The following is a 27,852-nucleotide window of genomic DNA, read 5'->3' as shown; positions in this document are numbered from 1 at the left end:
GATAGCAATAACAATTGTGCTTAGACGTATATACCACTTCACAGTGTTTTATAGCCCTCTCTAAGTGGTTTATAGAATCAGCATATTGCCCCCGCCCCTCCAACAATCTGGGTCTTCATTTTACCAACCTCGGAAGAATGGAAGGCTGAATATACCTTGAACCGGTGAGAATCAGACTCCTGCCAGTTGGCAGAATTAGCCTGCAATACTTCATTCTAACCACTGTGCCACCACGGCTCAGTGAGATGATCTATTAAGAAAGTAGAATTTGGCTCCAAATCTGGAACTCTCCCACAATTCCTCTGCCAAAATGGTTTGTTACTGATGTATCACAGAAGTAAGGCAATTCTATCCAGAACATGAGCATAGAAGATTATCTCGGTTAGTTCTGTGAGGTCAGAAGACACATTTACTCCAACCTATTTGGTCTGGTTGAGTATTTTATTTATTTAAATTTATTACAGCTGCCCAACTCCAATAAAATGTGTGGGCCGGGTGGGCCGGCCCACTTGCAGGTTGCCACTACCCGAACCAGTCCAAACCAGCTGAATATCACCCTGCATCATGAGCTCGCTTCTTGAGGTGGAGAGATCATGGAAAGACTGAAAAAAGGGCTGCATTCATGAACAGCAGAGAAGTGCTGAGCTCATTCACATCCAAACCCCTCCTTCTGAACCATTCTCTAAGTAAGCGAGTCTTTCCTGACTACCAGAGGTGGGTTGCTACCAGTTCACACCAGTTCGGGTGAACCGGTAGTGGAAATGGCAACTGGGTTGTCAAACCGGTAGGGACGGCAGGCTCTCCACATCCCCGAACTGGTTCCCCGGTCTCCGCGGTATTTCTTTTCACATTTTTAATGTTCAGACCTATTGACATGCAACTGTGCATGTGTGCTAATTCTGCGCGCACCGAACCAGCAGTAATGCGAGCGGAAACCCACCCTTGCTGACCACCATGGTCTCCACTAATAATGGAATCAGGACAGCACAACTGCATTCTCATCCTGCATCTGGACATCATCAAGTAAATCTGCTAGGCCAATGTGAAGGATACACAGGGATTCTTGGCTAGTCATATATTGAGGGCTCTCTGAGCACAAAGAAAAGGCATAAATTAAACCTGAGAATTAGCCATTGGATCTATTCTCAAGCATCAAGTAAAATTGAGGATTGTGGGAATAAACACCAGTCAGTTGGAGCAGGGTCCAGGGTGATTTAAGACAAAACCACTAAAAACAGCTGCTCCATGCATGAGTCAGGAATCTAACTCATGGATGTCAAATTCGCTGTGCCACGTTGCCATCAGGTGGCATTTCACGACATTTTCCCCATTTGAAGGGCTGGGGTGGGTGTGGCCTGCACGTGATGCATCTGACCCATGGGACACCAGTTTAATACCCCTGCTCTAACTAATCAACTATAACTATGTGTTCTGGTCTGTTGTACATGTTACTGTTCAAGCTACTAAATTCAATATACTGACGGAAAGTCTCTGGCCTTCCACGGGCTGCTGAATCACAGCTTTCATTGCTCCCAGGCAGCCTGACCAGTGTTGAGAAATCCTGGAAGTTATAATTCAATAGTCTCCTGAAGAGGCTGAAGTGCTCAAGGTACAGACAGCACCAAAAACACAGAAGACAAAACAATGGTTTCTTCTCTCAGTTTAGCAGCTGATTGTTCCACAGCTTACCATATCTAGAATACCCAGGATTTTGGAATCCCATAAAAACTAATTCATTCCTAACCACAATAAGACCAGCATGACAAAGCATGCAATGAAACAGTTTTGGTTCTTACCATCGCCTGAAAATATATAAGAAGAGAAGTTTGTATCACACAATTAGTATTTACCACTTGCTTCTGCCTTCTACTCCTGCAGATATATGGGAAAGAGGCATGGGGCAGACTAACAAAAAGTTTCTCATGATATCACCATGCAAACCTTGGGTCTGATCTCAAGATGCAAATACAAAAGGCCAGAGTTGTATGATGATACCATGATGCCCAGGCCATTACTTTATCACTGTGATTTGCAGTAGACACTTATGGAAACAAAGTACTTATGACCCAGAGAACCTACACATCAGATTTCATTTTGGCAGAGGGGTTCAGAGAGATTCCTCCATCCATTGAATCAGTACGAGAACCAGAGATGTTTTATATTGAGCATCTGCCTTTGAGATTTTATTGCAAGGGAGAAGATTCTTGGAAACTCCTTTTTTCTTTGTGTCAGAGTGCACACCGTGTGACTATGTGAGACAACCCAGAAGCAAATACAGTAAACAGAGGTTGTATTGAAATAGTAGTTTTATCTACAAAGAATATATACATACACATACTTTAATCAGACCTCAAACTAACAGCAATCAGCAATTACAGCATGGAAGCACACAGAGAGAGAGAGAGAGAGAGAGATCTCAACAGGGCCTCTTCTTATTACCGGCTCTTAAAGTGATATCAGCCAAAACACCTTGCCAACTCATTCCCAGTATTACATCATCATAGCAGGTGGTCAGTTCTCAAATCATTACCTTGACACTTTGACTCTTCCAGGGAAAAAGAGGTGTAATGGATGTGTGGGTGAATAGATGGGTATTTATTTGATTTATGTTCATTCAACTCCAGACATGTGTATGGCAACTCACTATATAAATAAAGCATCCATCCTATAACATAAAGGTCTGAACATTAAAGAATGCACAGTAAGTCAAAGGCAGCATTAACATCATTTAGTTCAAAAGTCCAAAATAAAAAGGTAATAGTATCAATTTCACCATATCAAAACCACAACATCATACAATAAATCTGTCATATATAATATCATGAAAGAAAACCAATTGGAAATCAACTAAACAGAATGTTCCCAGGACAATTTGATCTTGGATGCTTTCTGGGAATCCATTACATTGAGTTACATCAGGACTTCTCCAGCTGGATCCCAGCTCACCCTGCAGGGAGGACTGAGAAGCTCCTACTTCTCAGATAATTATTAGAATGATAGTGATTTCTTCCTTGCCTTCAAGGTAAATGTCAAGAGTTTTCTTATTCCCCTGGATCTCTAGAGAAGATCAACAGACTCAGGAGCAACACATAGTAGTGTTTGATATCATAAAAGTAAGTGCATAAATTGTCTTGTGACCCTGAGAAGCTAGACTGCACTTCATGGACACCAGGAGGTCTGCTGTTGTACTGGCCTATATTTCCATCATTTGGGAACTCCTCTTTGGATTTCATACTGTATTAGAAAAGTCAGTCTTGCTGCTATCTGCTTTCAACATCTCCAAACTCTTCTGCTCTGCTGATTCTGAGATCAGATGTAAGGCAAGGGATTCCTTCAGCTAAACCAGAAATGAACCCACTGTTTCTGCTTCTGTTGGAGCTTTGGTTGCCCCAGGCAGTCTGTGGGATGCTGGGCACCCAGTGCTTCTTGACTTTGGGGAGGGATGCAAGAGATCCACTCAATTATTACAGGCCAGGAGACCATCTCATTGGTGGGCTCTTCTCTGCAACAAATATTCGACAATTACAGCTGCACAATTTCAGTTTGAGTCCTTCTACAGAGGCTAATGAGTAAGTCGCAAAATGTTGAATGTTGTTCTTATATTGCCTTTGAGAAAAATGGGGGGAGGGGGAATAAGTTAGATTTCAGTACATTTGTATACAAACTATATGACGTGCAATACATTCAGCAGATAACACAAAAGCAAGCTTTAATGCTCAGCATCCTTATGTCAAACTGATCTCTATGCAGACAATGTGCTTTGATCTTTCAAGGCTTGGGAGTTCATGATCATGGTTTCAGCTTGTCTATCAAAGAAAAGGACAGAAGGCTCTAGCTTGTCAGTCCTGGTCAATCCCAGCTGAGAGAAAAGGCTGACTTCTTTTCTGAGTTTTCCTAGAAGACAGATCTGTATCTTCCAGAAGGAAAGTTCTGGAAGAAATTCCGAGACATCTGCCATCAGCTCAGGCACCTCGAGACATTCTCCTAGATGCTCCAGCATGGCTTTCCTCAAAGTCTATGGATTTCTTTAACCTCACCACTGCCAGATCAGCATCCATTTATTGTTTCCTCAATGTGGGAATGGTCATCCTAAGATGCTCCTTCTTGACTCACCTCCAGTTTTACTGATACCAAAGTGCTTTGAGCAGTTCCTTTGTCCTCTCCCTCAAGCAATCAGGGATCAAGACTATTTACTCAAGCTAAAATGGAGGAGCTGGTGCTTCTGTTCAATTTGTAAATGTTTTATTTTCTGCCCTATCTCAGTCATGTGCATACCCATTCCTACATATAAAAACATGCACACTATGCACATATAATGTGTATTATAGTTCTTTGAGTGAATTCCTACATTCTGGTTCTTACATTCTTCTTTCCTTCTTCTGTATTGGCCAAGTGTGATTGGAAACACAAGGAATTTGTCTTTGGTGCATATGCTCTCAGTGTACATAAAAGAAAAAAAATACATTCATCATAAGATACAACACTTAGCGATAGTCACAGGTTACTAAATAAGCAATCAAATTGTACCAGGAAACAAATAAAACAATTTAAATCATAGAGATACAAGCAACAAGGTTATAGTCATAAGTGAGAGGAGATAGGAAGGATGAGAAGAATAATAGTAATACAGTCTTAGTAAATAATTTGACAGTGTTGTGGGAATTAGTTGTTTAGCAGAGTGATGGCATTCGGAGAAAAACTTAGGTCTAGTTGTTCTGGTGTGCAGTGCCCTACAACATCATTTTGAGGGTAGAAGTTGAAACAATTTATGTCCAGGATGTGAGGAGTCTGTAAATATTTTCACAGCTCTCTTTTTGACTTGTGCAGTATACAGGTCCTCCACGGAAGGCAGGTTGGTAGCAATTGTTTTTTTCTGCAGTTCTAATTATCCTTTGAAGTCAAGTGTCTGTGTTGTTGGGTTGCAGAACCAAACCAGACAGTTATAGCGGTGCAGATGACAAACTCAATAATTCCTCTGCAGAACTAGAATCAGCAGCTCCTTGGGCAGTCTGAGCTTCCTGAGTTGATGCAGAAAGAACATTCTTTGGCTTGGAGAGGTCCATACATGGAGAGGTCCATGCAGGTTTCTGAGCTACATTTTCAGAACCGGTTCACTTTTCCTGGGATATTTTTTGACTTTGCAGTTTGAGGTTGAAAGAGAGAGAGAGCAAGTGACAACAATGCACAGATTTTCTAGGGAGCTTCTGCTTTGGCTTTTAAAAAGTAGATGCTGAGATGAAGAATTTGGTCAAAGACTTTGTACAGTTATATTAGGACAGAAGAAACGTATTACTTTTTGTTGAATATAACATCATAGCATAATGTACATATCTTTTCAGGAAAGCAATTGTGATGTACTGGAAAATTCTGTCCTTCCTTTTTGCTATTCAGGAAATCAATAAAGATCCCTTCCTCTTACCCAACCACACCCTGGGCTACAACCTCCATGACAACTTTCGAGACAGAAGATTGACATTGGATGGTCTGTTGGATTTGCTTTTGACTGGGGAGGCCAATGTTCCCAACTATAGCTGTAGAAGGAAGAGAAACATGCTGGTTCTCCTGGAAGAGACCAATTCTGACATAGCCATCCCAATGTCTGCCATATTGGGCATCTACAAAATCCCACAGGTATAGAGCAGACAAATGCCTCTCCATATTTACTCCAGAGCTTTTCAAGGAGTTTTCCTTCTTAAAAATCTTAAGCATGAGTTAAGATGAGCAATCTTTCTTTATTTCATCTTTCACGAGCTGAGATTGTGTCCTTGTGGACAAAGGGACCATCAAAACTACAGCTCTAATTTTAACAGAATAACGGAGTTGGAACGGATCTTGGATGTCTTCTAGTCCACCCCCTGCTCAAACAGTAGACCCTGTACCATTTTAGACAAATGGATGTCTTCTTAAAAACCTACAGTGTTAGAGCACCCACAACTTTTGAAGACAAGCTGTTCCACTGATTAATTGTTCTGTCAGAAAACTTCTCTTTAGTCCTAGGTTGCTTCTCTCCTTGATTAGTTTCCTTCCATTGCTTCTTAAATTTGGAAATTTGTTTTGGAAAATAGGTTGACACTCCCCCCCCCCCACTTCTTTGTGGCAATCCCTCAAATATCACATCCTACTCTTCTATAAAGACTCATGCATCCTCCTCATAATACCTTGCCTGATAAAATACCTGGGAAACACTGATCTTCTTTATATACAATCAGATATTATCAGATCAGTGCAATGTAGTTCCTTTGAATGTAGCTCATTTTTAGTCACTGTCTATGCTCTGACTCCTTTTTCCGCCTATGATCTAACACTTTGACTTTGTAAAATCCTAAAATCAAACACAAACCATCTTTTTTTTCCCCCAGATCAGCTACACTTTTATTTCACCGTTCCTTAGGGATAAAACTCAATTACCTTTCTTTTACCGGACCATCCCCAAAGAAGGTGCTCAGAACCTGGGAATTGTTAAACTGCTACTATATTTTCGGTGGACGTTCATTGGCCTCCTTGCTGCAGACACTGATAATGGAGAACATTTCATTAGGACTTTCAATTCTGTGCTGGCCCAGAATGGCATTTGTGCTGCTTTTTCACAACTCACATTGCTAGATACTGAGAACTTCAATGATCTGATTTCTATTTTCAAAACGTGGCACCAAATCAATGTCTTTGTTTACTATGCAGAATTTACATTTGTAGAAGGAGAAGTGTTTGTAGAAATCATATTGAACTTTGTGAAAAAACCTGTCATAGGAAAAGTTTGGATCACAACCGCTTTGTGGGATCTCTCCATTGAATTATCATACAACACTTTCTCTTTAAAATACACCCGTAGTATTTTTTCTTTTCGTATCCAGACCAGCCAAAGGACCAAATCTGAAGATTTCAGAGATTTCTATTTTTTAATCAAAGCATTTATCCTTAAAAAATTTCACTGTTCATATGGGAAGACTGCCTTGTCTGTGAAAGGCTGGACAAGATGCATAGAGGGAAAGAACATGGGGAGTCTACCTCAAGAGAAGGTTGACAAGATCTTTTCTCTAGATAGCTCCTTAACTTACAATGCCATCCAGATTGTGGCACATGCCTTAAATGCGGCCTATTCATCCGAATCCCAAAGGACCATAATGAAGAGAAAAACTAGGCTGGAAGTTGAAAAGATCCAACCATGGCAGGTATTCCCATGGAATAGAAATACCTATTCGTATTCCTACATGTTTCATGTTTATTGCTAAATGTGACGTATAGATGGTGAACATCACAAAACCCAATGTCAGGGTTCCAAGTGAGAACCTTACGAAAGAAGACTCCAAGGCTTGAGGTTCCTCAAAGTTCCATTTTATTAGAGATGTCATATTGGCACATCTGGAAAAACCCAAATCTGAAAGCTTCCAGGTTTTCTCCACCTAAATGAAAGTCCAAGTCCCTGCCCAGCACCCATATGTCCATCACAGGGCCCAATCAGGCACCGTCCCAACTGGAGACGCCTCCCAACTACACCCCTCCAGGTGCAGGGCAAGATGTCCTTGACTCTCTGAGAAAGAAATGTTGTTTTGACTATATCTATCCCACTCTATGTAATATCCCCTCCAAATTCCCCACAGCATTAAATGTGGCAGCATTAAATCTGACAGCCCAATGCTAAAGATGGCTGACAGGCCTGACAGGCAGCACCCCCCCATCAGAAGATTGTGTCCTGTAATGAAAATAACACAGGGGGTTAAAATCAAGAGCCTAACCACCTCCCCTCCCCCCGGAGGGGGACCCTTTGGCTTAGCAGGGTATTTGTCATGGAATTGCTTGACTAGCCTATCTCCCTTCACTAAAAACTAAAGATGGCCTCCAGGCATGACACCGTCTCTGAGAAATGTGAAATATATTGAGAGAAATTGCTTTAATGAATCATATTTTTTCATGAAATCCCTTGGTTCATCCTTCTTTTACCATTTGATCTCCCACAGTGCCAAACAGCAAATTGTTCCTTGCTGATATTGTCACACACACACCACTACAACATTCCCACATTTTTCTTTCTTCAGAATCTAGAATTTCCACTTAGAAAAAGGATTTAGATTCTCTCCCAGTATATTACAATCCAATGCAACACTGTATGATTGTCAGGGTACATCCTTGTAGGGGCACCCAAAAAGTGCCCAAATCAATATATTAGTCACTCCTTACTTGATATTTTAAGCTTTCCTTCAGATAATAGCACATGGAACAGCTGATTACAACCATTGATGTTTTGCTTTCCAAATTTCTAATATCAATTAATATTTCCAGGACTGAAATATCCGAACTGATACTGTGTCTTCTACATCTTCTCTCTTGTGGAAGCAAAACACAGGATCCAAAATAAATAATCAAGGCGCATTGCAGTGTTTGTTGTTTGATAGCAATAGCACTTAGACTTTACAGTGCTTTATAGCCCTCTCTGAGCAGTTTGCAGAGTCAGCATATTGCCCCCAACAATCTGGGTCCTCATTTTACCAACCTGGGAAGGATGGGAGACTGAGTCAACCTTGAGCCTGGTGAGATTCGAATTGCTGAAATGCAGGCAGCCAGCAGTCAGCAGAAGTAATCTGCAGTACTGCATTCTAACCACTGCACCACCACAGCTCACAATAGGAGCTTGATGAGCAAATAGGGGCTCGCTAATATTGAGACACACCCCTACAGACAAAAGGATATGACCCTATTGATACTTATCAGAGAAGATGGGGAAACTAATGCATAGGCATCAAGGGATGTAAGTAAGCATATTCATAGGTGATCCTTTACAGGTGACCTTTGGCCCTTCTTCTGTCTACTTACCTTCGAGAGGACCAAAGAGAGAAATAAACAATAAAACAGGAATAAAGGGGAGTTGGGATGCCAGATTCTGTGAAGAATATATTCCCTATTAGCACCTTAAGGACAAACCTATGGGAATTGTCCTGATAAGAATACAAGCTACAGTTCAGTGCTGGGATTCAAAAAATTTTACTACCAGTTGTGTGGGCATGGCTTGGTGGGCGTACCATGGAATGGTGGGTGTTGCTTTGTGGGCATGGCAGGGGGAGGATACTGTAAAATCTCCATTCCCACCCCACTCCAATGGAAGGTTACTGCAAAATCCCCATTTCCTTCCCATCAGCTGGGACTTGGGAGGCAGAGAATAAATAGGGGTGGGGCCAGTCAGAGGTGGTATTTACTAGTTCTCCAAATTACTCAAAATTTATGCTACTGGTTCTCCAGAACTGGTCAGAACCTGCTGAATACCACCTCTGCAGCAGTTCAAAAAATCAAATTCCCCCTATCTCTGTATACCAACTTGATGTCGCAGATTCCATTCTTCTAAAATCTTCCTTTCCTCACATTCTGTAGCTCCACCATTTCCTGAAGAATCCCCAGATCTACAACAACACCATGCAAGGAATGTATTTGGATGGGAATGGAGATTTGATGGCTGACTTTGACCTTGTGAGTTGGGTGGGTTTCCATAATAAGTCAGGCACTCATGTGAAACTTGGGAGTCTAGCAAGAGAAGGATCTGCAGGAGTGAAATTCAGCATCAACAAGGAAGCCATCATGAGGCACCATGGACAGAACCAGGTGGGAAAATCTCCCATCGCTTTTATCATTATCTCCATAAGTGTCCCCTCCCTTGCCAAACTATGCATCAGGCTGAGTGCCTTCAGAGACAGGCTTCAGAGATGTGGTCTTTTTAATTCAGCAATAGCAATGGAGGAGTTTTGTGAAGTATAGAAGGGTTCTGTTCCAATAATATCGGAGGATGTGACATGGGGGTGTAGGAAAATGCAGGCAAGATTTAAGAGGAGAGAGAGAAGCAAAATCACTTGAGTTGCCTATGTTCATTTTGACATTCAAGAGGTTGCTGCTATAGCTCAGGGGTGGGTTCTAGCTGGCATTACTGCCAGTTCACAGGTGGGCATGCTTTGTGTGCAGTTCAATAGAAATTGTCCTGTGCATGTGCAGAACTCAAAAACAAGATGCTGACAGTGACTGTGGTGACCGGGGTACTGGTTCGGAGGTGTGGCCAGTCTGGGTTGCTGCTGGTTCTGTGACCCAGGCTGGCATGTCACTACTGGTTTGACTGAACTGGGCTGAACCGGTAGGAACCCACCACTGCTATAACTGGATATTTGGTGGAAAATGTGTGCAAAATTTATCATGCAGAATTCCAGAATTCCCATTTTTTCCATGTCAATTTCTAAAATGGAAGCATGTTTGATTGTCACAATCCACTGCCAGTTTCAAGAATAACTTTCCTGACAATTGTTGGACATGCCTGGAACGGCCACCGCCATAGTTTGGCCTGGAGGAAAAACAGAATGTTCCATTTCTAATCTGTTTAGCACATGCCTAGTTTATTGACCCCTTCCAACTCTATGTCTCATTTCATAGCTGATGATTGCAGATGCTTCTGAATGCCAATTCTGTTCACTTTCAGACATTGCCATACTCCCAATGTGTGGAATCTTGTCAGCATGGATATTTCAAGGTGGTCCAGGAGGGGAAACCAAATTGCTGCTACAACTGTGCCCCCTGTGCAGAAGGGAGGATTTCTACCCAAGAAGGTGAGTGAGTGGAAATCAATGCAGTGCTTTCGATGAAGATGTTTTGAATCTGGGTATTTGGGCCAAAGACGTGGTGTGGTGGCCTAGACATGGAGCTCTCACCTCACAAGCCGGAAGCTATGAGTTCGATCCTAGGTAAAGGCCAGTGGTGGGTTCCTACTGGTTTGGACTAGTTCAGCCGAACCAGTAGTGGTTTGGGGGCCTGGAACCAGCAGTGACCCAGGCCTGCCACATCCCTGAACCGGTTCTGCTATGGCAGCACTATCTTGATTTTTGGTTCTGTGCATGCAGAACAATTTTCATTGTACAAATTTAGGGTTTTTTTTTTTTTTTTTGCATTTTTTAACATTTTGTGCATGCACAGGTCTATTTATGTGTAAATGCACACATGCCCATTTTTTGCATGCACCTAACCCACAGTAGTGCTGGCAGCAATCCAACCCTGGTAGAGGCAGATGTTTCTCTCTCTGAGCACAATTCTGAACAAAATTCCACATTGGCAACAGGATGGGCATCTGGCCATTAAACACTCTGCTAACTCTATTCAGTTGCCCAGACTCCACCCCTCAAGGGATTATGGGGTCATTAAAAGATGATGATGATTTGGGCCCAAGGCATATAGTATTTATTTAACTACAATGACTATTTTAACAAAGGATGTGTAGCAATAATGTGCCAGAATCCGTTAGAATGTGATTTTGAGATATAGAGGAAACCAAGCAGCTAAGGAGATACTTCTATAGCTTTGTGAAACATCAGTGGAAATGACAGGAAGTAGTTTGTTGCTTCATCTTATCAAAGATTGTGATGTTGCTTCTATAGTATGAAAATTTCCATCCAGGAGAATGAAAGCCAACTCCCATAAATTCTAGTCTGTTATTATGGGTTATTTCCAGGATAGCTTCATTTCTGCCTAACCTCCAAGATCTTCCTCCAAGATATCCAAGAAGTAGGCAAACAGCCGTGGAATAGCTGTTTGGGTGAATGCATTACTACTGGTGAGGAACCATTCCATATTGTAGTTATGACAGGGAAAAGTCAAATCAAATATCTTTGTCTTGCCTTTTTAAATAATTAACCATTGGGTTTTGGTGGATAAATGGAACAGAAATATTCCAACCCTTACAGGTTGCCCAGCTCAAGTCCATTAGAGATCTTAAAGGTAAAGGTTCCCCTTGCACATGCGTGCTAGTCATTCCCGACTCTAGGGGGAGGTGCTCATCTCTGTTTCAAAGCTGAAGAGCCAGCGCTGTCCAAGACATCTCCGTGATCATGTGGCTGAACAATGAAGGTGCACGGAACACTGTTACTTTCCCCACCAAAGGTGGTTTCTATTTTTCTACTTGCATTTTTACATGCTTTCAAATGCTAGGTTGGCAGAAGCTGGGACAAGTAAAAGGAGCTCACTCCGTTACACAGCACTAGGGATTTGAACTGCCGAACTGCCAACCTTTCTGATCAACAAGCTCAGCATCTTAACCACTGAGCCACTGTGTCCCCTTATTAGAGACTGCATGAGAAAGATGGTTGTCCTTCACCCCTTTTGTTTCCTATAGTCCAAGAAATGGAAAAAAAATAGGAGAAAAATGGAGGTACTTGTCAAGTCAACCAACACGCCCCTCAGATTTTCTCCCTTCTTAATATAGCTACATTTTTTCACTTTGGACATTTACCAATGCAAGCACATGTTCATTAATGTAACATCTATCCTATAAATTCATGGCAGATTTTACATTTGTCCTTTGCAGATGCCATCTACTGCATCAGATGTCCAGAAAATCAATATCAGAATAAGAAGCGAGATCAATGTATTGCCAAAAATATCACATTTTTGTCCCTTCAAGAGAATTTGGGAATCATCCTTACTACCTTTGCCCTATTCCTAATCTTAACTGCAATCTTTGTCTTGGGAATCTTCATTAAATTCCAAGAAACTCCCATAGTAAAAGCCAACAACCGGGATCTCTCCTATATTCTACTGGTCTCCATTCTGATTTCCTTCTTGACCTCATTCCTCTTCATTGGTCGGCCAAGGAAAGCCACCTGCATTCTCCGACAAACAGTCTTCAACATCATCTTCTCAATTGCTGTGTCTTCTGTCTTGGCCAAAACAATCACGGTGGTGCTGGCCTTCCTGGCCACAAAGCCAGGAAATGGAGTGAGGAAATATCTGGGCAAGAGTCTGGCCAACACCATCATCATTTCTTGTTCCATTGTCCAGGTTGTCATTTGTTTCACTTGGTTAGGAATCTATCCTTCATTTCCTGATTCTGACATGAACTCCCAGCCTAGAGAGATTGTTTTGCAGTGCCATGAAGGCTCTGCTGCTATGTTTTATATCGCCCTTGGCTATATGAGCTTTCTGGCCGCTGTCTGCTTCACAGTGGCTTTCCTGGCCAGGAATTTGCCTGGGTCCTTCAATGAAACCAAGCTGATTACCTTCAGCATGCTGGTCTTCTGCAGTGTCTGGGTCTCCTTTGTGCCCACCTATCTGAGCACCAAAGGGAAATACATGGTGGCTGTGCAGGTCTTCTCCATCTTGGCTTCCAGTGCTGGGCTGCTGGGTTGCATCTTCATCCCTAAGTGTTACATCATTGTGCTGAGGCCAGATTTGAATACAAAGCAACAACTGATGTTGAGAAGTGAAGTAGAAAGCTGATTCTCATGGATGTTCTGGGGATGTATTATATCTGGGGACCTAATATTTTAATTCATAATTAGGTACTTCTCATGGGAAAACCTGATTTCTCTGACTACTTTTTAAAGTGATCTCCTGCTTAAGCCCAATTTCCATGTTTTTATCTTTCTATGTCAGGCAGTATTACCTGGAATTTTGAGTTTCATTACCAGCTTTTAAGTAAGGACATATTAGCATTTTAATATGGCAATTTTTTTCCTTTAGGAAATCACATTTTTCTTCTGAATCAAGGACATTTTTTATAATTTGTGTGAACTAACCTTTTCAGCCACTAAACTATAGAGAGAATATTTTGAAAGTTCTTGAATAAAGTTGCAAGTTTTAAGTAACATACCTATCCACCTGGGAAGGAGCATGATGTAACCTGTAAATTTACCATTTGAAGAATCTGTAATCAATGTTATCTATTCAATGCTCACATGTAGTCATTTTCTATTTTTGATTAGTTGCTTTCTGATGTTTCACACAAACTAAATATATGTATCATTTCTTTTTGTGCACTATCAAAAGACTTGACACCTCCCTCATTTTAATAAATGTTTTTTTTTATTTTGCTGTGATTTGTATTGTTGGTTGGGGTAAAATGTGACATTTGCAAAGGCTAATAGTGCTTTTTTTGCCTCTCATATTCATTATAATAGATTTAATTAGCTCCATGCCAAATTCAGAGTGCCTGATTTTCAGGTAACAATAGGAGAAAAATGGATGCAATGCAAAAGTAAAATTCAAGGGTCATTTATTCACCAATAAACTCTTTAAAACTTTGAATATCCAAGTGTGTGTGTCTGTGTCTGTGTGTAAATTTACTTTCTTCTAGCCATCTGGTGGATCTTAATAATTACAAAACAGTTTTATTTGTGAGACTGGCCAGATATTTTAGTGGTGAGATTAGTGAGTTATTTATAATAATACAATAATACAATAGTAGAGTTGGAAGGGACCTTGGAGGTCTTCTAGTCCAACCCCCTGCCTAGGAAGGAAACCCTATACCATTTCAGACAGATGGCTATCCAACATCTTCTTAAAGACTTCCAGTGTTGGGGCATTCACAACTACCAAACTGTTTTGAGCAGTTCCTTTGTCCTCTCTCTCAAGCAATCAGGAATCAAGTCTATTTACTCAAAAGAAAATGGAGGAGCTGGTGCTTCTGTTCAATTCTTAAATGTTTTATTTTCTGCCCTATCTCAGTCACGTGCACACTCATTCCTACATGTAAAAACATGCACACTATGCACATATACAATACAATACAATAGTAGAGTTGGAAGGGACCTTGGAGGTCTTCTAGTCCAACCCCCTGCCTAGGCAGGAAACCCTATACCGTTTCAGGCAAATGGCTATCCAACATCTTCTTAAAGACTTCCAGTGTTGGGGCATTCACAACTTCTGGAGGCAAGCTGTTCCACCGATTAATTGTTCTAATTGTCAGGAAATTTCTCCTCAGTTCTAAGTTGCTTCTCTCCTTGATTAGTTTCCACCCATTGCTTCTTGTTCTACCCTCAGGTGCCTTGGAGAATAGTTTGATTCCCTCTTCTTTGTGGCAACCCCTGAGATATTGGAACACTGCTATCATGTCTCCCCTAGTCCTTCTTTCTCTTAAGCTAAACATACCCAGTTCCTGCAACCGTTCTTCTTCATATGTTTTAGTCTCCAGTCCCCTAATCATCTTTGTGGCTTAGGGGATTTGGAGAGACTGGATGAAAATTGTCCAGGACGGTAAGGTCCAGTAATGGATTATTGATGAGTGCCTCTTTAAAACAGGCTGGGAACATATTTAGAATAGAAAAACAGAGTTGGAAGGGACCTTGGAAGTCTTCTAGTCCAACCCCCTGCTTAGGCAGGAAACCCTACACCACCTCAGACAAATGATTATCCAACATCTTCTTAAAGACTTCCAGTGTTGGAGCATTCACAACTTCTGGAGGCAAGTTGTTCCACTGATTAATTGTTTTAACTGTCAGGAAATTTCTTCTCAGTTCTAAGTTGCTTCTCTTCTTGATTAGTTTCCACCCATTGCTTCTTGTTATACCCCCAGGTGCTTTGGAAAATAGTTTGACTCCCTCTTCTTTGTGGCAACCCCTGAGATATTGGAACACTGCTATCATGTCTCCTCTAGTCCTTCTTTCTCTTAAGCTAGACATACCCAGTTCCTGCAACCGTTCTTCATATGTTTTAGTCTCCAGTCCCCTAATCATCTTTATTGCTCTTCTCTGCACTCTTTCTAGAGTCTCCACATTTTTTCTACATCGTGGTGACCAAACCTGAACTTTGCTTGTCAGAAAGTCGCAAAAGGGATCCCATGACCTTCCTCTGCCTTCCTCTGCATGGCGGTCTTGTCCTAGTAAACTCCTTCTCCTTTATGGCAATTTTCCTCTCTGTTAGAGGCACCAAAATAATCCAAACAATGTAAGGTTTCCTGCTGCAGCAGGGGGTTGAACTAGATGACCTCTGAGTAGCCTTCTAGACCTAAATTGCTGTTCTTCCTTTCTTTCTCCCCCCCCCCCCAAAGAAGCATTTCAATTTAAAGTAGGACTCCAAAGTTTGCAGCTTTAAGACTTGTGGACAGGCAGGCATGCCCAGTTCTGATTTAAACGACAGCATTTGTTTTTCTCCTTTGCTGAATCTCCCTTGAGTTTCCTTCCTTCCTTCCTTCCTTCCTTCCTTCCTTCCTTCCTTCCTTCTTTCTTTTTCTTTCTTTCTTTCTTTCTTTCTTTCTTTTTTTCTTTCTCCCTTCCCTCCCTCCCTCCCATCCTTTCTCCCCCCCTCCCCCCCCTCTCATACACACACAAACACTTTTTAAAGCTTTCCCCCCTTTGCCTGAACTGGCAAGGGGAAAAAACTTTTAAGAAAAAGCTTCTGATGAAGCTCCTAATGGGAGAACAGGTTTGGTGGCATGGCCACGCCACAATTTTTACTACCGGCCCTGTCAGGTATGCCAGATTTTCACTACCTCTTCTAGCATACCAGACAGGACCGGGAGGAACCCACCTCTGGCCAGGAGTGGCTAAGAATTGGAATGGAAGGGACCAAATATATTCAACAAACCTCCCTAGCCAAAATAGTCTTTTAGATGCAGACAGTTGCCATATACACACTCCCAAATGGTGCCATTATGTGGAGGTGGGAAGGGACATGGGATCAGTTTCACAATACTCATTCAAGATGTGGGCAGCAGCTTTTGTCCACAATCAAAGCTGAAAGATTGTGAATCTCACTTTTCATACCAGGTTGGGTGAAATCAAAGGCAGGAATCACCACCCTTGCCCCCAAATCAATAATCAAGGCTCAGTGCAGTTATTTTTTATTCAGTGTACACTGGAGGAATTTCCATCCAGAAAAAATGATGTCCTCATAAGTATACATTTCAGGAAAATATGACAAATACATATACATGTTTAATAGATCATGTAAGCATGAATAGTCATAATTAGCAAGACTCGGGTTATTTCTCATCTGCTGATACTATCTTTAAGAAAGAGTTGTTGTTTAAGCAAAATGAAACATATCATTTTCATCACCATAGCAGTTTTGGTAAAATGTACTGAGAAATGAGGTTGCCACACTTGCCCAAAGAATCCCTTCAATATTTATAGTGGGTAGCATACTCCCCCTCCTCCAAGAACTCATTTTCCTCACAATCCTATCTTCCAGATGTCCATTATTTATTTCAACCAACATTGTTGGTCCTCTTATGTATAGAGAAAAGATTGGACTGTTTCCTAGGTTTTGCCTGTTGGGATATGTTGAGAGTCAAAATTGCTCTGCCTCATTTTTTCAACAGTTCTTTTGGTTGTAAGATGTTCTTTTGTATTCAGGTTTGGCCTCAGAATGATTATGTAGCAGTTGGGGATGAAGATGCAGCACAGCAGGCCAGCACTAGAGGCCAGGATGGAGAAGACCTGAACAGCCGCCATATATTTCCCTTTGGTGCTCAGGTATGTGGGCACAAAAGTCACCCAGACACGGCAAAAGACCAGCATGCTGAAGGTGATCAGCTTGGCTTCATTGAAGGCCCTTGTAGAACAGAGTTGATTAAAGGCCTGCATACTAAAACATAGGAAGAATAGTTGCAGGAATTGGATATGGCTAGAAGGACTCAGGGTGACATGATAGCAGAATTCCAGAATTTGAGTGGTTGCCACAAAGGGGGGGGGGGTTCAACTTATTTTCTAAAGCAGCAGAGAGAGCAGGACAAGAAATAATGGCTTGAAAGCAATCAAGGAGAGAAGCAACCTGGAATTAAGGAGAAACTTCCTAACAGTGAGAAGAATTAATCAGTGGAACAGCTTGCCTTCAGATGTTGTGGGTGCTGGAGGTTTTTAAGAAGAGATTGGACAGTCACTTGGCTGAAATGGTATAGGGTCTCCTGCTTGAGCAAGGGACTGGACTAGATCGGTGGTGGGATTCCTTTTTTGTTTTTTTACTACCAGTTTTGTGGGCATGGCTTAGTGAGTGTGAGAGAGGAAGGATATTGTAAAATTTCCATTCCCTCCCCACTCCAGGGGAAGGATACTACAAAATCCTCATTTCCTCACAATGAGCTGGGACTTGGGAGGCAGAGAATAGATGGGGGCAAGGCCAGTCAGAAGTTGCATTTACCGGTTGTCCAGCTCTATTCTGTTTCTAATACTGCAGAACGCTGCCCCTAGAGGCCTAGACTGTTTTTGTGATTTTTCACTCTCATGCTATTTACCAGCTGCCTCGCTCTTCATGAAGCCTTGGAAGAAGTTCAGGATCCCCAGAGAATTTGCTTCTCAATTCTTCTGCTATTTCTCCAATGATTGCCTTTGATGTGAACATCCAATGGAAACAAGGTAGGGACCTTGCAAAGGATAAATGCCTCTTGTGATGCTGGATGCTTTGCTCCAAATTTAGACAATGTCTATGATGCTGAATGTATGTTTCTTTCCTTTCCATGCCAGGCTTGGTTTATCTGAATCAGGAAAGCCACTGGCATTTCCATCTTGTGACTTGAATTTTTCTAACCTGTCTTGTTGTTTGGAAACAGAAAAGTGCTGATTCAGCTTAACGAGAAATGGGCCTCCTGCTTCTGCTTGTGATGGTGCTGCTTGTGCTGACCAGCAGAAACTCTGGGAAACTCAAACTCAAATGTCCCCTGACTTCGGAGCAGCAGAACAGACGAAATCCAAGTAGCTATTGCAGTCCAGGAGACTATCTTATGAGTGTATTTCTTACTGCAACACTCATTTCACATCAGCCATTGCAGTTCAATGGTGCTCCTTATATTTCTTCTCCACGGTATGTCATTCAGTGTAGTGGAATTGCACTCCCTTCATCACATTTCTAACAGTCTGTTTCCTGCCCGCTTCCTTTTTTCTACTTATTCCTATGTTGCAAAACACATATAATAAGGTGACCAACTTTTTTACAATGAAAAGGAGGACAAAACATGTTCTATTGTCCAAAATGCTAAGGTGACCAACTTTTTTACAATGAAAAGGAGGACAAATAAATTGGGAAAAATATATCGTAAATAAAAGAAATATTTTATTCATTGCAACAATAATACACTAAAATATGATATATGCATAATAAAAACATTTGCAACATTTTATATTGTAATTATACTTACATGCCTGTTAATTATTATTTAAATGAGTACTTTTCCATTGAATTAATATTTTTTGTCAATGTATCATCTTCTAACAATATATTGGAAATATCTGAACAAGAAATATCCTTCATATTGAATTTTACGGCAAGTGCTGCAGCTAGAGTATCAACATTCAATCTCGATTTCTCATGTGTCCAAAAATCATTGGCAATTGAAAAAACTCTTTCAACTGCTGCTAAATTAGTTCCAGGGCAGCACAACGTAAATTGAACAAGTATAAATAAATTTTCACATGGAATATGTTCATTTTTTAAATGGCTGAAAATAACCACCCATCTTTTATCAATTTCAACGTATTGATTTTCCCATTGTTTTAATTTTTCAGAATTTAAATATACATTCAGTCTTCTAATTTCTTCAAAGAGACAATTGTCGTCTATTTTAATGTCTAGCATTTCTTTAGATAAAAATTCAACACAAGATTCAATATCTGTTCAATATACTTGCGATGAAGTAAAAAAAAAACACCATTAAAAACTGTTTAATAAAACGTGAATTGTACTTACCTCTGAATAATTGAATATTCACTGAGAAAGAAATAATTACCGTGAGTCATTCAATTGCCGATGTGCCGTGAGTCCACTGCGTGCGTATGTGCCGTGTTGTGTTTCGGTAAGAAGTAAACAAAGCCACTTGCACACGGCGTTCTCTCTCAAGGTCTCCCGTGCGGAGCGCATGCGTCTCATAATCGCGTCTTATACCGCACTATACCGAGTCTTGACGAATTGTCATGTCAAATACAAATATGTCACATAACGCTCAACAGATTAGTCTTCAAATATCGAAAAGGAGGGCATGTAGGAGGACACTTTTCGAGGGAGGACAGAACTTACAAAAGAAGGATTGTCCTCCCTAAAGGAGGACGGTTGGTCACCTTACATATAACCTCTTGGATTATTTTGATTTATAAGGCTTCTCCTTTTGTTTTAGCTTGTGCTAAAGACTCAAATGCAAGTATGGACCAGAAGAATCCCTAAAGGACCCTGAGAAAGAGACACAAAAATCCAGAGGATCTTGCCCTCCTCTTTAATTCCTGAATTCATAGCTTGAATACTGCTTTGTATTTCATGTAGTTATTAAAAGGGTTGCAGTTGCCACTGCTCATATTAAATTACTGCTCCTGATAGAACTAAAGGATGAATTGTTTTTAGAATTGCTTTACTGTCCCATTAATTAATCCATATTGTTGCCTTTCTGATGGTTCTATTTTAATGATTGAATAATTTTGAATCCTGGTTATCGGACAAATGAAAATCAGTACTAATAAAAATAATGTTCTACTTGTGATTCTTAATCCTGGTGGAGGATTATCTCCCATCCCAACTTCTCAACACTCAGAAAAATTAAATGGTGATGGTGGTTATCATTTGTCTTTGGTTTTCGAAAGGCTTCTACTAAGCTTATGGAACAAAAATGAATAAATGAAAAAAATATTTTGATAAGGATGAAAATGACTTGCTTTTTTTTTTTTTTACAGCAAATTAGTTTATGATCTGGTAAGAACCCTACAATTCATTTACGCCATTCAAGTGGTCAACAAGGATCCCCAGCTTCTGAAAAATCTCACACTTGGATACAACATCTATGACAACTATTTGAGCACCCTTCACACTTCAAATGCTTTATTGGACACCCTCTCTTCTGGAGAAGCCAATGTTCCCAACTACAGCTGTGGAAAGAAGGAGAACCTTTTGGTTCTTCTTGATGCAGCTGACAGTGACATTTCCATCCAGATGTCAACATTAGCAGGCACCTACAAAGTCCCACAGGTTTGTGTGTGTGTTTCTCTATCTGATAAAGTGAGTGTAGTAGTGGTGGGTGAATGATAGATCCAACCATATTGTCTCTATGGAATTCAAGAGCTACTTTGTACAGTGTTTGTTTTAAAGACATGGTTAGCTAAATTCTTATAAATCTATTCCATGTCAATTCTTGAAAATGAAAAGGTACTGTATATGCTCTAACAGTCCATTTTTATGGATTATATTGTCCATCAGCTCAAAAAAACCTGGTAGTAGTTTACTTTGAGAAACTTTTATCCTCTTACATGATGTTCTGTTGAGTATTGAAGAAATTCATCCATTCCATCCCCCAAGTAAATTCTAAGCTTTATACGTGAGAAGTGTTCTCTGGGACATTTTTTTATTTTTTATTCTTAAAAATCACTTTATGTTCCATTGGAATGTAAAGTTGAACCACTAATGTTTTATACCATTTAAGTCCATTTCTATTGTTACACATACCTATACAACTACTCCATTTATCTTTTTTGCTCATGCTGAGATAAATTATTCTCCCAATCTTTTATTAATCAAAAATTTATAAGTTCTGTTTTGATATTTGTTTCTTGTAGGAAAGTTATATCCAACTTCCTCAAATAATGAAAAAAATGTCTGCCATTTGAAGGGGCAGTAACAATAGCAATAATAACAAACTATTCTAATACATTGATGAGAGCTAAGTTGGATTTATTGAAAGCTAATATTTTCTACTTCTTCTTAGCCCAAATATAACATAGCATTCTTCACTACTTTTTCAGATCGGTTATGCTACTGCTTCACAGGCTCTGAGTGATAAAAGTCAATTTCCCTTTTTCTACCGGTTGGCCCCCAAAGAGGGGATCCACTACCCAGCAATTGTCCAATTGCTCCTCCATTTCAGATGGACCTTAATTGGGCTATTTCTTTCAGACACAGAAGAGGGAGATAATTCCATGATGGGTTTGACTCCTATACTTGTCAGGAATGGGATATGTGCTGTTATATTACTACGATTCACAGCAAAAACACCTATACAACCCATCAGGGTTGCCATCTCTAAGTGGAGACAAGTCAATATCTTTGTTTTCTTTACAAAATTTTCTAGCATCTATAATGGATTTTATCCTTTTCATTTAGCACTTAAAGACTTGCCAGGACCCATTGAGGGGAAAGTCTGGATCATCTCAACATTTTTGGAATTGAGAATAGAAAAACAAAAATATTACAAATATGTCCATAGCATTTGGTTTTTTGTTTATCAGAGGAAAAAAAGGACAAGAGAATTTGATCTTATAGTGGAACGTAAAATGTCACGTCATTATTTTCGTTGTTTGTTTTCACACCACGCCTTTTCTATCAAAGGCCGGAGAAGATGCTCCATGAAAGCACCACTGGAGACTGAAGAGACCCAAGAGAAAGGAAACAGATACCAGATCAGTCAAGACCTTCATTTTTATAGTATTGCTAAGACTCTGGCACATTCCTTGAATGCTGCATATTCTTCCAGATTCAAGAGGAGAAGGAAGAAAGATACAGAGATTTTAGAAACCCCAAGGCTGCAGCCATGGCAGGTATGAGATCTCAACAAGTATCCAGCAGACTGACCCGTATTTTTCATAGTATAAGACGCACCGGAGTATAAGACGCACCAAGGATTTGAAGAGGCAATTTAAAAAAAAGTTTTGCATTCTGCAAGCCTCCCCAAAACGGCCCATTTTTTTACTCATTTCTGGCCTCCTCAGCCCCCAGGAGCATTCTAAAAGCTTCCTAGAGGCTATGCACGTCCATTTTGGTGAAGGGGTGGAGTTTTAGGAGGCAAAAAATGCTGTACTCAGTGTATAAGATGTACCCAGATTTTCAGCCTCTTTTTTGAGGAAAAAAAGGTGCATCTTATACTCCGAAAAATGCGGTAGTTCCTTCTGAGCAGGAATCGAAAAGAGAGGGGAAGGGGAACCATCTCAAACTCTTTTGGCTATAAAAGAACAACAGGTGTGGCCAATCTAATCTCTCTCAAGGGTTAATATTCCAAAGAGCAGGCACCTTGATAGATAGATAAATATTTGGTATTGTACCCTACCAATGTTTTTAAAAAGAATGTATGCACTTTTTAAATAAATTCCTGTAAGTATGCGTTTGTTATTACCATTGTAGAATGTTACATTCTTAAATTTGAAGGAGATCCTGAGACCATCTAGCCCAATGCCTTCTCTCTGCAGGAGTCCCCGTTAAAGATGTTTTCACTGATGGCTGCTTGGTCTTGACATTAAGACAGATCAGTGGAGACTGAAAAACTCTGCTTTATTGGCTCAGCTCTAAAACTCCTCCTCTTTTTACAATGCTTTTCCTCTCGATTAGTCAGAATCTCCTCTCTTGTAACTGTCCATTTTTCCATGCCCAATACTGTGCAATAATGGTGAACAAGACTTAAGGTTTACAGTTTTTAGAAGAGTTGTTTTCAGTTATTAAAAGAGTGTTCTATCTTCCCTTCTCCAACAAAGATTCTTTTAGTTGGAAAAGGTGCTCCCAGGCTCCTGATTTTCAGCTCCTGTAGACCAAAGTGACTCATTTCCTTGTTTGTTTATTCTTTCAGTATCCTTCACTAAAGGTGCCCAATTTTTGTGCAATTAAAGCCCTTCAAAACGTCCCAGGTGAACCAAAAGACTCAGCAACCCCAGAAGAAAAAAAACAGGAATCATCTACAACATACAATGTGATGACTGCTACAACCACTATGTAGGACAAATAGGCAGAAGGCTGGCAGAAAGCATCCATGAACACCAACTAGCAGTTAGAAAACATGACAAAAACTCTTTAATTTCACAGAATATAGAGGGACATAACCATAGAATTGGGAAAATGTGACCATCTTAGACCAAGCCAAGTCCAAACACACCAGGGAATTTCTAGAAGTCTGACACTCTTACAAATTAGCCATCAATAGACACAAAGATATTAACCATATCTATAGACCAGGGTAGTGGTGAAATTCAATTTTTTTTACTACCGGTTCTGTGGGCGTGGCTTGGTAGGTATAGCAGGGGAAAGATATTGCAAAATTTCCATTCCCCCTCCACTCCAGGAGAAGGATACTGCAAAATCTCCATTCCTACCGCACTCTGGGGCCAGCCAGAGGTGGCATTTGCTGGTTCTCCAAACTACTCAAAATTTCCACTATTAAAACCTGCTGAATTTCACCCATGGACCAGGGGTGTCAAACTCATATTTTCATGGTGGCATCACATGATGAATCAGGACATTTTCCCCCTTTGCTAAACTGGGTGTGGAGTGCCAGCGAAAGACGCATCTGGCCCGAGGGCTGGGAGTTTGACAGCCCTGCTATAGACAATGTAAAAGGGGCAATCAACAAGCCAAAAAGGGGATAAAAAGACCCAAGCATTTCTCCACCAGCAATCGGTACCCAGATCAACATAGATTTACTCCAAGATTAAGATCAGACTAACAATCATGTAAACAATTCCAAAATCAAAAAACTGTCAAAGAAGCCAACAGCAAACAGTACTACTAAAGAGCACTCCCACCACACTGACAGGGCAAGACACTAGAATATAAACTGAGAGTAAATCCCACTCCTGACTAGCACTGATGATATTACCTAGTTTGGGTTATGAAATGCCTGCAAGAAAACAAGCAGGCTCAGAGAGCACCAAGGAACCCTTATTTCTGACCAGCTGTAGAATGTTTCCTGCAATTGAGAAATTTAGTAGATTATTCATTTTGTCAACATATGGTTGAGAATTTTTCCTGAAGCTTTCTTTTCCATTTTTGAAAATAGTGTCAACACTTGTTCTCCCAGCTAAGTGTGTGTGCAAACAGACAACTCTAGAAGAAAGATTTGAATGTGAAAACATCATGTGGGGTTAGAAATCAAGGTTTCTGCTTTAAAAAATTCCCGAATGTTTCCATTCTAGTTCCACCCCTTTCTGGAGAAGAGTGGTTTTTGCAATCTTTCCCACTTTAAATTATACTTGGATGAGAATAGAGATATAGCAGGTGATCTGAACATCATCAGCTGCATTTTTCTCCCCAACTTGAATTACATCCAAGATCAACTGGGGAGTTTTGAAAGAGAGAAACTTGTTATCAACCAAAATACTCTTTCACAAGTAAAGTTGCTGAACAAGGTGGGGAAAATAGTTTTGTCTTTTCTTTGGTTTCCAAAACCTTAGCCTCCATTTCAAATGAGCTAAGCTAGTCACCAATGAAGGTGACCTTTGCTGAGAATTGAAATTAGGGACTCATATCATTATTATTTTCTTAGACTGCTTCTCAGCCTTGAGATGTCTTTCAGATGCTATAATATGGAACACTGTTTTAAACTGATTCAGCCATGTCCAACATGTGATGCTGAGTAATGATTCTTTAGGATGCAGATCATGGCCCTTTTATGTCCCTTTGCAATTTAGAATCTCCATAAAACTGGTGAGAGAGGCCATCAGTTGCTGAGGCCTTGAGTGTGGTGCTCATAGACTCAGGTTCACTTGTTCTCAAGTAGCACTGGGGTAGAACAAAAGGCTTTGTATTCTTAGGAAATCCAAGACATTCAGTTTATATGAAATCATACTGACTGGTTATGTAATGCTCTGATTTAGAGAATCATCGCACTGAAACATAATTTTGGTCCAAAGAAATATACCTCCTGGTATTTGAAGTAAGGAAATATTAGTTAGATTTGGCCTTTGGCTTCTTATCTCAGTGTGGCTCTAGAAACTTGGCAGTAAGTTTTAGAATTATTTTACTAGTATGGCAGCCAAATGAGTGAAGAAATAAATATATTAAGAAAGAACATTTTCTTTCCAATTGACAGCTCTAATTTGTAGTGATTTTTTCCTTTGTATCTTCATTTGTGGACTTTTTTTGAACTACTTTTAAAGGGGAGTGGCTTTGCAAGTTTATACCGTATATAGCCCCCCTCCCAAACCTCTCCCCCCATCTTTCAAGGTCCTAGATATTTCTTTATCAAAGTTTTATTCTGTTTTAATAAACCTAATAAAAATTTGAAAAAACCTAATAAATCAGAATAAATCTTATTCTGAAAGTTAATATGAATATTTCATACTTTAAAATAATAGATAAATGGAGAATGCAGGAATGCATGTTAATATGGCAATGAGAAGAAACCCACTGGATGCAACAATGCCTAAAACTTTTCTCAATTCCACCCCTTCAATATTTTATTAAGTAGAAAATTCTTCATTACAATCTAATATGTCAGAAGCAAAAGGGCGGAACTAAAGAAAGAATCTGCTAGTAGTTCTATCTCTTATAACCATTTGGAATTAGTTAGAGATTTCTTATTTACCTAAGTGAAATTCAGAGGTTACTCAGGTAATGTTCATGTCTACCTCTATTTATCATGGAAGGTTAGTTCTAACATATTTTCTTTGACATTCCTTGTTTTTCTGCTTAGTCTCTACCTCAGTCCAAATGTGTAGAAAATTGTCGACCAGGATTCTTCAAGCAGGAGCGGGAAGGAGAGCCAATTTGCTGCTATGATTGCATTGCTTGTCCAGAGGGGACCATCTCCACTCAGGAAGGTGGGTTACACCAGAAGAAAAGGTGCTGGATTCATTCAGAGCAGTACCAAGAAAACAATGTATATTGTGTATTACTGCTTCTCTTCACTGGACCAGGGGTCTTGTTCCTGCCTTTTTCACTTCCTGTTTGAACTACTGCAAAGATGCTCTTGAAGACTGCTTAGAATATACAAATGATCCAGAATGCAATGGCATGAGCATTGTGGGATTTTCCTGTATTTACCTCTATTGTATGAGTTCCACAGGCTCCCAGTGTCTTTCCAAGTGCAATTTTATTCACTTTAAAGTCCAACCTTGCAAAGAACCAAGATAGCAGTAGGACTTCCTCTCCCTGAGGATGTCTGATTATCATACCAGAGCAGTATAATAAGCCCACTCCAGATCCTTTCATAAAACATTGGCCTCTAATGGGTCCTTGGAAGCCAGAATTTTCTGTTGCAACTCCTGCCCTATGGAATATGTTCCCCCTTGAATGCCAGCAGGCCTCCATCCTCCTTAATTTTTGGAGATCTGGTTCTTCTTTCTCGTATTGGGATTGGGTAAGATAAATCCAGGTTGGGATGTGATGGATTGTCTTAGTGAAGAAAGATTGCAGTGCCAGATATTTCTCTTTCTCTACCATTTGCTATGAGTTTCCTTTCCCTCAATATCATCTGTTATCCAAAGACGATATTTCTTAAATGTGAGAAGAGGTATAAAAGAGATATTTCTTTCTTTTTTCTCAGATACTGAAAAATGCACCAAATGCCCAGATGATCAATATCCAAATGAGAACCGAGATGAATGTATCCCCAAAAGAATAACCTTCCTGTCCTATGAAGAACATCTAGGCATCATCCTGGTCTCCTTTGCCTTATTCTTATTCCTAACCACAGGCCTTGTTTTAATGATATTCCTTAAATATCTAGAAACTCCCATTGTCAAAGCCAACAACCGGGACCTCTCCTACATACTCCTGGTCTTCCTCATGCTCTGCTTTTTGTCCTCCTTTTTCTTCATTGGCCGACCAAGGAAAGCCACCTGTCTTCTCCGACAAACAGTGTTCAGCATTGTGTTCTCAGCAGCTGTGTCTTCTGTGTTGGCCAAAACAATCACAGTGGTACTTGCATTTCTGGCTACAAAACCAGGGAACAGTATGAGAAGATGGTTGGGGAAGAGCTTGGCCAACTCCATCATTCTTTCTTGTTCTAGTGTTCAAATTTTCATCTGTGCCACATGGCTGGGAGTTTCTCCCCCCTTCCCTGACTCTGATCTCCATTCCCAGCATGGAGAGATCATCCTTCAATGCAATGAAGGAGCTGTTGCTATATTTTATGTTGTCCTTGGCTACATGGGTTTCCTAGCTGCCATTTGCTTCACTGTTGCTTTCCTGGCCAGAAATCTCCCTGGGGCCTTCAATGAAGCCAAGCTGATTACTTTCAGCATGCTGATCTTCTGCAGTGTCTGGGTCTCCTTCCTGCCCACCTACCTCAGCACTAAGGGTAAATACATGGTGGCTGTGCAGGTCTTCTCCATCTTGGCCTCCAGTGCTGGTCTGCTGGTCTGCATCTTCATCCCCAAGTGCTACATTATCATTCTCAGGCCAGATCTAAACACTAAGGAATATCTAAAAATAAAAATAGGAAACTGA

At 40.4% G+C, this 27,852-nt stretch overlaps 2 protein-coding genes across 2 annotated transcripts in view; one reads left to right on the top strand and one right to left on the bottom strand.

The window, feature by feature from the left end:
* The window catches only part of LOC309382460 (vomeronasal type-2 receptor 26-like), a gene marked incomplete at both ends in the record, with an annotated part of 254,659 nt that overhangs the window by 182,230 nt on the left and 44,577 nt on the right, over positions 1 to 27,852 (bottom strand). The window lies entirely within an intron of this gene.
* LOC309384234 (vomeronasal type-2 receptor 26-like) lies at positions 971 to 27,852 on the top strand (the record flags this gene model as incomplete). The annotated part of the gene is made up of 6 exons (XM_081937475.1): positions 971 to 1,023; positions 3,062 to 3,113; positions 5,392 to 5,631; positions 9,361 to 9,588; positions 10,448 to 10,574; positions 26,948 to 27,852. The coding sequence occupies 6 exons, from the start codon at positions 971 to 973 to the stop codon at positions 27,850 to 27,852; spliced, it is 1,605 nt and encodes a 534-aa protein (XP_081793601.1).

Source organism: Natrix helvetica (assembly GCF_964273705.1).
Source record: "Natrix helvetica genome assembly, chromosome: 1".
NCBI classification, from domain to species: domain Eukaryota; kingdom Metazoa; phylum Chordata; class Lepidosauria; order Squamata; family Natricidae; genus Natrix; species Natrix helvetica.
This window is presented reverse-complemented; position numbering and strand designations above follow the sequence as displayed.